General features: G+C 42.3%; 1 protein-coding gene across 2 annotated transcripts in view; it reads right to left on the bottom strand.

Moving 5' to 3' along the window:
* The window catches only part of gphna (gephyrin a), a 27,766-nt gene extending 18,533 nt beyond the window's left edge, over positions 1-9,233 (bottom strand). Inside the window, exons 1-7 of one of the 2 annotated variants that reach the window (XM_061063846.1) lie at positions 9,091-9,233; positions 3,257-3,335; positions 3,098-3,155; positions 1,666-1,758; positions 1,441-1,535; positions 1,221-1,287; positions 1-173 (exon numbers count right to left, since the gene is read on the bottom strand). The exon at positions 1-173 is cut by the window's left edge and continues 121 nt beyond it. In XM_061063846.1, coding sequence (XP_060919829.1) covers positions 1-173; positions 1,221-1,287; positions 1,441-1,535; positions 1,666-1,758; positions 3,098-3,155; positions 3,257-3,335; positions 9,091-9,154 — 629 coding nt within the window. In that variant the 5' untranslated portion in view covers positions 9,155-9,233. The remainder of the gene's footprint in view (positions 174-1,220; positions 1,288-1,440; positions 1,536-1,665; positions 1,759-3,097; positions 3,156-3,256; positions 3,336-9,090) is intronic. The other variant, XM_061063845.1, reaches the window with a different exon arrangement.
* Between the last annotated feature and the right edge of the window lie 233 nt (positions 9,234-9,466).

The following is a 9,466-nucleotide window of genomic DNA, read 5'->3' as shown; positions in this document are numbered from 1 at the left end:
CCGCGCTCCATGGTGTGCATGTTGGAGTGTGCGTTGGAGTGCGTGTTGCCCATCAGAGAGGAAGGGGAGGGCAGCTGCTCCAGGGCGGCGTGTGTAGATTTAACCCTGACCGTGGCCTCACGCAGCAGGTCGATGGCATGAGGCAGAGCAGGCAAGATGAACTGAAAACACTCCTGGAGAAAACAACACATGGAAAAAGCTAAACTTTAGAACTTTGTGATGATGAACAGGTGATAGTATTGTTGCACCTACAGGATGTGTGTATAACCGCCATAACACTGAAATCACAGACCAGCAACTGGTTTATATCATTGACCTCTGAACTTTTAGTTCCCTCAATTTTGATAACAAAAGACTAAAGATATACTCAGAACCTAGAGGTGGGACTGAACCCATATAATGCCCTTTTTGGGGTTCATATATTTAATCTATGTACCTACTGAAGTATGTTCACAATAGCTAAAGTTATAAAAAAGTGTCTGTTTTCATGTACTGCCGCTCCATGCACCGGCTCGCTTCTGACTCTCTCTCTAAGGCTCTGAAGTGCCCACGTTCAGAGTCCCCACGTGTGCCAAGTCTGATCTGATTGGTCGGCCTGTCGGCTCTGCCGTAATTGGTCAGTCGCTCAGCCACTCTGGCTCCGAGGGCCGGGGAGCAAAAACATTAGCACCTTAGCACTACTGTGCTACAGCAGGCTACGGCATATCGTGGGCGTGCTACAGAAGTTAACGGGCGTGCAACATGAGCTGCAGGGCTTGCCACAACGAGCCAATGGGCTTAGATCAGTGATCTCACACTGACAATGACGTCGGACTGACAACATTTTTTCGAGGGGGGCTAGAACCGAGCGTTACATGCGGCTAATGCTACAGCTAACAGGAGGAGGTAGGAGAAGCTGCGTTTCCGCGGACTTTGAATTTTTGCAAATAGATGTGTCTAAACATGCACAGGACACTTGGAAAACACACTAAAGAGCATAAAAAACCAGAAAAAGCAGAATATGGGACCTTTACATGCCATCTGAATATTAAACTGCTACTTGTACATAACCACCAGGTGCATGATGGGAAATAATCACAACAGGAATCTAACTGTTGTGTTGTAAATTGTTACCCTGCAAAAACTTGTGCTGTCTGAAAGTATTGTAAGTATTGAGTCTTTTCAAGTCCCGGGTAGGATAACATGAGTAGGCATGTATACTACTGAAGTCAGAATCCTACCTGAGAGCCCTTCTTGCTCCCTGGCAGGTTGATGATCAGAGTTTTACCACGGATACCACACACAGGCCTGGGGATGAAAGGAGATTAGATCAGGAGAGGATACCACACTCAATAATCTGGGTAGAACAAAACTGATTAAGAGATTACTGTAGTACTGCACCACATGCTGTAGACTGACTGACTGACTGTGAACGGTGCAGTGAAAATATTTAATCCTCACCTAGACAGCATGCCGAGAGGTGTAACGTTGAGTGATCCCATCAGCATGGCCAGAGCCATACCTGGAGCCTCCCGCTCGATCACCTCTCTGGTGGCCTACGACACAAACAGAGTCCATTAGTTAAATTATAAATCTTCAAAGCTAGTTTTTATCTTTAACAAGGGCTTGCTAATTCCCCCCCCCCCTTGAATAAGTGTAGAAGTCAGTGTCTCTTTGTGTTTGTACCTCAGGTGTAACATCTCGCGGGGCAAAGCCAGTTCCTCCAGTCGTGAGAATGAGATTCAGCTCTAGATCATCACACCACTCCAAAAGAGTATCCTGTACACAGAGATAAACACAAACAAAAAGAATAACTCAATCAAGTCCCCCCTGTGACTTGAATCAGACTGTCGGCTCCCTAACAACTCTAAGGTGCTCGTCTGAACATTTCACTTCATTCAGAGACAAGAAAAGCAGTGGAGTGAGGAATTACAACTGTCTTTTTTTTGGCTGATTGATGGATGGTTACTGCAAAAAACACTTGAGAGTAGGGCTTGACTGATATGAGATTTTTGAGACCAATAGGATACCAATTTCAGAGGGTAAAAACTTCATTATTGCTAATATGGGGGGCAGTAGCTCAGTCTATAGGGACCTGGGTTGGGAACGGGAGAGTCAGGTTTAAGTCCCGCTGCAGACCAAGAAAATACATTTGTCTGGTAGCTGGAGAGGTGGTAGTTGACTTCCTGAGCACTGCCGAGGTGTACTTGAGCAAGGCACTAAATCCCTCCACCAGCTCAGGAGCGCCCTCTGTGGGCCGTCACTCTGACATCTCTCCATTAGTGCATGTCTATAGGATCCTGTGTGTGCATGTGTGTGTAGCATGTTAAACAACAGAGTGTAAAATTGAATTTGCCCTTGTGGGATTGATAAAGTTTATCTTCTATGTCTTAGAAGGAAACTAACATTTCTGTGTGGCTTGCAAACTAATTTTGACAAGACCTTTGTCACAATATGACAAACCAAAGACTTGATCATGTAGCCTTGTTCTAGACAATGGTATGGCCATTTGCCTTAAATTGATAAGAAAGCTGGAGGTTGACAGGACATTTTAGGAAGAATGTGGGGATGACATGAGCTGTTTACACATATGCACTCCTGAAAATGTCTACAAAATGTCAGCCTGCCCCTGAAATCTTCAAAAGTTTTTATTCACACATGTCCCTCACAGCGTTAAAGTTTTCTGTGTTGAACCAGAGGTTGGGGATCCCAGTCGGCAGGCCAAGATGTTAAAAGGACACTGTGTTCATTATATTTAGATAAGATATCCAAGATGGTGGGCAAAGTGGAGTTCAACACTAATATTATAGTTTATCCACAGTATGAACCTAAGAGCCCGGTAGAATATACTGGCAAGCAGAAAAGATTATGAAGCAAATTTATTAAGTGCACAAGTAAGTAAGTGTCATTCGCACCATAACGTCATCCCCCCCACATGGTAATACAGTCGTGAATTTCCTGAATATTATCAGCCCATCCTGACTTAACGGTGAAATTTTACTAGGAGGGTGGCAGGAAAAAGTTGGGGTAAAGTTGGGGTAAGAAATTCATCCGTTTGAGTTCAAACATGCCGCTTAGAGTTTCTGTTCATGTGTGAAAAACAAAACAAAACACATACCTTGATTTCATCAATTTCATCTGGAACGATCTTGTAAGCTGATATGAATCCTCCCAGGCTGCAGGAGTTAAAAGAGTGATGTGAGTTTAATCAACCCATCATATGTGTATAACATAACTGGATGTGTCTGTGCAGACCATAGATGTTATGTAGACTTACAGTGAGGGATCATGGACCAGGTCCTTCAGGTTGACTCCACTCCTGTCCTCTGCCAAGTTCCTGTAGCAGCTGTCACTGACTGAAGAAGAGACAGAAACCGAAGACCGCACACAGGATCCATATGAGGATGATATTACTGATCACTTGTAGGAAATAGACTTGATCATTGAAACACCATGTCGACCAAACAGAGGAAACTCAGTTGATACAAATGAGCAAGTTGTAGCTGGGCAAACTGTAATTGAGCCCTTTTGGCTGCCAGGTATAACATTTCAGCCTTCACAGCCAGTTTGAGCGCTGCCACTGAAGCAATCTAAATGTTGAATGGACTGTAAGTCTGACAACTCAAATTGGATTTTACACTACAAGTCACATTCACCCATTCACACCACATCCACACACTGATGGCAGAGGATACTGTAAAGTGCCCATCAGTACTTACTGCTCCCATTCATACACATTCACAAGCTAATGCCACCAGGAACAAATTGGGGTTAAGTGTCTTTCACTTCAACACTTGGACTGCAGGAGCCGGGGATCAAACCTTCTGATGGAGATATACAAAGCAATATAAGCAATCAAAACATAACTAAGAGCAAATTACCCCATTCATTCCTCCCCAAAAATAAATCATGTTCATGTTAAACAACGTAAAACAAAACCAACAATCCACTTGTTTAATTCCACTCCTTCCCCCTTCTTCTCCTAGGCTTCAGTGTCAATAACAAACCCCCTTGTTTTACCGTTATCTTAACATAAAACGGCAGCTATTTCCATTTTTTTTGGAGAACCACAGCCAAAGAGGCTCAGCAATGGAGGTAGTCCTCCTCCGTGGCAAGCAACAGCAGCAACATCCCTGGTTTTTATTAGAGATTAACAACCTCAGTGGTACATGTGCCCCCAAGTGTTGTTAGTTGTGTAGACAGAAGCTTAAAGTGTCTGCTCCCTTCAGGTGGGTAAGTTTGACCACAGAGCCCATTTCAAAGTCCAGTCCAGCCGCCTCCATCATTTTTGCTCACTTGAATATTGTTTTAGGCTTTCTCTACCAGTAGTGTTCTCTTAGGAACCAGGTCCTAAATAGGTCCTTCCCCACAACAATTATCTTTATTGTGGAGAGCTTAGGGATCAATAAAGTAAATCTTGACCACCACACCATGGTCTGGTGTGGACCAGCTCCTAGTTATGCTGCTATAGGCTTAGACTACCGGGGGAACTGGCACCATGAGCTCCTAGCTCTCCCTCTCTCTCTTTGCATTCATAAGATATTACTGCATGTTGCTATCTGTAAATCTTAGTTACTAAACACATATTTGCATGGGAGCTCCTGAGCTCTCATGTCTTGTAGGTTCCTCGGGATCGGCATCCCCCCACCTCCCCGCCTCCTTCTATGTCAGTTGTGTTAGAAGTCCAGGAGGCCTTGTCCTGGCAGCAGAGGCCAGGCTCTCGAGTAGACGGAGCCGTGATCTGGCACTACTACCACTCGACGTTCCTGACGCCCAGCCACCACCATCGGACTGTGTCGTCCCCACAAACCACCGCCGTCCTCATTCATGCACGGCCTGCTCTGACCTCCACCTCAGCGGCAAGGAAGTGTGGACAACAGGAACGCAAGGAATACATCTTAGCCCATCTCCCCCTATCCCATCTTTCTTTACGAGTATGGTATTTCACCTGCTCTTTTTGTAAAGCGCCTCAAGATAACACTTGTTATGAATTGGCGCTTTACAAATAATGACTGATTGATGGATTGATGGTGACAAGTTGATGTACCCCTAAGCATAGTCACATGATGATCAGATACAGAAGTCTGTTTCCGGTGACACCAGGATGGGTGCAGACTTGTCGAGCTGGGTTTCGCTTGTTAACCTCACTCCATAAGAGGGAGATGGTCTTCTATAAAGGGAATATCCCCTCGTGATGTACCTTTGGTCAGGATCAATCTTGAAGCCGATGGACTCAAACACAGGGCACAGCATCATCACTGTTGAAGGTCCAGCCAATAACTGTCTCCTCCTCCTTAACCTGGAATACTACAATGTGCACAAGTGGTGGTCTATGGTACGACCTGTCCATCTTCATGTTGCACACTTGCAAGAATTCGATTCTTTCATATTCCTCAGTCTTCTGAATCTACTGAAGGAATTATTTTTGTCTACCTATTAATAATCTAGACGCCAAATTAAATTAAAAAGGGGACCAGGTTTTAAAATACTAGAAGCCCCCTTCATATATTAGGAAATTAAAGCATTTTCTTTTAGCGTACTGACAGCAGCAACATCCCCGTTGATTCATGGTTTATATTTTAAAAGACAACTGAATTGCTGAAGTAAAATGTTGAGATTGTCTAGATCCACTTCAAATACAAAGTGTAAACAGAGATTTTAAAAGCCTGCCGAGTGCGTTTAACCTTCCTTTAATCAGTCACAACTCAGACTCTGTTTGAATGTTTCACTGCCTGAAAGATTTAAGGGAATAGTTTGGCACGTTTGGAATAATTCTCCTTTGATTTCATGCCCCGAGTCAGATAGAAATGACACCACTTATTATGTCCATTCAGAAAATATGAAACTACAAACCAGTGTCTGGCTATATATGCTAAGCTATGTGAAGTGTTGCTGACCAGCTGCTGGAACATACTTGATGAATAGGACTGTTATCAACCTTCTCACCTTACAGTCAGTAAAATACCTTTTTAACAGGGATGTAAACCCATATCTCTGAATACATGAAACTTTTTTTTAAATGTAATAACTCAATATGGGAAAGGAATTAAAAAAAAAAAAAAAAAAAAGATAGCCTACTTATGGGTTCAAATCCGTTACACCTCTTATCTTAAACAAACACAGTACGCTGATTTCAAGAACACAAATATTTAGAGATCATCCAGGCTGTCTATGTCAGTCTTTAGGGGAAAGTTTGTGTTTCCTCTCCTACAGATACAATTTCATCTGGCTTTATAAATATGAACGTATAGATCCTCATGTTTGTATTTTACATCATTACCATATTAAAATAATTGACGAGTAACACGGCATGTGCAATAAGTAAAGCTTTTCACTCTCCAACAAGTTCTGTAAGTTTGTGTCTCAGCTTCCTGAGCAATTAGGCAGTTGTGACAAAAACTAGAATGTCTCCCAGTGTTGAAAGTCACATAGACAAAAAGATTGGATTATTAAGACATACAATTTATAAGAGACCCAAAATATGACAATTTATCTCAACTATCCTGCTCTTCATTTCTGTGTCATTAAACAATCCTTAACATACCTATTTTAGAGGGCGCAGGTAGCTTAGTGATTAGTCCGCGCGCACCCAATGTACAGAGGCTGTAGTCCTCTAAGCGGGTGGCCCGGGTTCAAATCCGACCTGCGGCCTCTTTCTTGAATCTCATTCCCCACTCTCTCTCTCCCCAATTTCTGACTTTATCCACTTTCCAATCTCTAAATAAAGGCATTAATTATTCAAATTTAAAACTCAACAACAAGATAATCAAGATAAGACAAATACTGTGCTGCTTGCTGTTTTGTCCAGAGGCCTTTTATTTTGGTAAATGATTCAAAGTGTTTGCCGTTTTATTTTGGCCACAGAATAAGTGCATGTGATGCAGAGGTTGTAAAATCAATGAGTAATCATGTCTAATAATCGTGATCTCAGTATCAATCAAAATAATCGGGATTGTGATTTTTGCAATAATCAAGCATCCGTTCTTAAACTCTGCAAAAGTATTTGTACAATTTAGACAGTATGCAGGAGTCTGCATGCAATTTTTGGTCATTGAAAACCAGAAATTACCCAATATAGAGCACACAGGACTTATATTTATGTTGCCGTGGTATTGAAACAGGTATAGTTTGATTTTTAGTGGTAGCATATCGAAGTTTTCAAATTCTGGTATCGTGACAACCCTAGATATATACGGTCGGCCCATTTTAAGCAATTATAACATTTAATTAATATATAGTTTGGGCGATAACATTTATGTGAACATCAAACACATTTTCTGGAAAAAATGAATTAACATTGTACTGTGCACTCAAAATAGATTAGGATTAGAAAAATATAGGCAAACAGTATTTTGCAATAGATAAATATTTGTTGTAACTTGTAGGTTTTTCAAAGGTTGATGTGGATTGATTGTTCTTGAGGACAGTTTCTGTGCTGCAATGCATACATTACTGAATGTATTATATGAGACAGGACTGTGTACCCACTGAAAGATGTAAATATCTTACACTTTTAATATAAGATAAAACATACTTCACGGTGCCCAACGGGAAATTAAGCTTGGGCAAACTATATACATATTTGATATCCCATAACAGCTGGGCAGTGGGCTTTTTCACACACCCTGCTTAGGCAGGAGAGAAAGTGCATTTGTTGGGAACTATTTTTGGCTGTGGATTAATTTCAAGATACATTTGGTGCACTAGTGGACTCGCATTTGAAGCAACATCATACCAAGTGCAGTGTGTAGCTTTAATCTAGTTCTTGCTAACCCTTGTCCTGAACCACAAGGTAAACAGATGTTTTGATAATATTACAATTTCACTAAGTACTCTATCAGCCTTTGATGCTTTGGTCAGTAGAAACAAAGGTTATGTGGTCATTCTAAAAATGATATCTGATGTCACTCCATTTGTAAAAACAAAAATGTATTTTTTAAGCATTTTGCAAAAATTAAAACCTTTTACATGTATGACCCCACACATGACCCAGCTCTCCTCCTCACACAAGATAAATCACACTGGATATATATGGTTCTGATCGTGTAATAACACATGACGGGAGGTTGTGGTTAACAGCTGGATGGTCACAGGGGTTATCTGCTGTCAGCTGAGGTGCTAGCTCATCAAAACCACGACAGACATCCCAGCAGCTGGCTCGCATCCTCTTAGCATTATTCTCACGTCTTCTCTTGCCTTGACAAGGAGGCAGCAGGGCTACTGGTGACAGTCACACGACTCTAAACTGGTTCCAGTACCCTCCTGCACGATTCACAGGCGATCATCCACCGAGCTAATGAGGAAAGCTGCTCAAACAAACCTGCACTACAGAATTAATTCCGCTTTGACGCTGCAGCCTCGCCATGTAACCAGATTTAATTGGCTACAAAACGCAAGATTTATTATTTATTAATGTATATCTCTGCACCGAGTGTAAACATGTTTGCGTAAATTCAATGACTGCCGAAACATCCATGAAAAAAAATGTTAATGGAAAGCATCCTCAGAAGCAGCTAACATATCGGATCTGCAAAGGGACATGAATAATGCAGCTGGTGTAGGCTCGGTAAAGCTACTTTGCTCGAAAATGTAAAGTGAAGTTAGCAGCAAAAAAGCATAGCTAAACCGGAAAAGAACATTGTCGTCTTCAAAATAAAACCGCCAATTCCAGTTATCAGCCCGTATTCGCTAGGAATAGCCCGTCTTATTTTGAAACTTTTAACCGGATGTTCTGTTTGACAGCAGTTATCTTGACGCTGATTAAAATATCTCGTTACACTGTCGATATCAATCAAAGTACAACACTAAATGTGACTGCTAGTTTTCACATGCAGTTATAAACGCTCCAAATATGTGTACAGAAATGCATATATGATCGTTTCGTAGCAATCTCCACATCTGTCCGACCTGTCAGGCAGCTAACGGTAGAGCAATGACAGTCAACGGAGCCGGTTAGCTTAGCATCCAGGCTAACGGGAGCTAGCTGGCTAGCTCGGCGGCGATGACAGTTTCGTATCGTGACAGCGACGCGCGCAAGCAACCGACGGAAAATGCAGCACAGGTGAACGACAGAGAAGGTTTGTGTCTTAAAATATCACACGGTGTCCTTACCCGTCAGAATCCCCACTCGGGTCTGATGGTCGTGGTTGGTGAGCACCATCCCGTCCGCCGCCATGTTTACAACCTCTGTCTGCACCGAGCCGGCACATACATAGAAACAGTGTGTGCACCTCTGGAGGACGGCAAGGTGTGTGTGTGTGTGTGTGTGCGCGCGCGCGCGCGTGTGCGTGTGTGTGTGTGTGTGTGTGTGTGTGTGTGTGTGTGTGTGTGTCCTCTGGTGGAAATGTCCTCCAAGTAATAAATATTTGGGATCACACATCTCATACTTTGAAACAGAACAAAATATCATTAGGTAGTTATTTTTTACTGTAAATCATGCACATACCTGCACAGTTCCTCTATTGCACATTTTGCACCTTTTGTGTTT

This window comes from Labrus mixtus, chromosome 18 (assembly GCF_963584025.1).
Source record: "Labrus mixtus chromosome 18, fLabMix1.1, whole genome shotgun sequence".
NCBI classification, from domain to species: Eukaryota; Metazoa; Chordata; class Actinopteri; order Labriformes; family Labridae; genus Labrus; species Labrus mixtus.
This window is presented reverse-complemented; position numbering and strand designations above follow the sequence as displayed.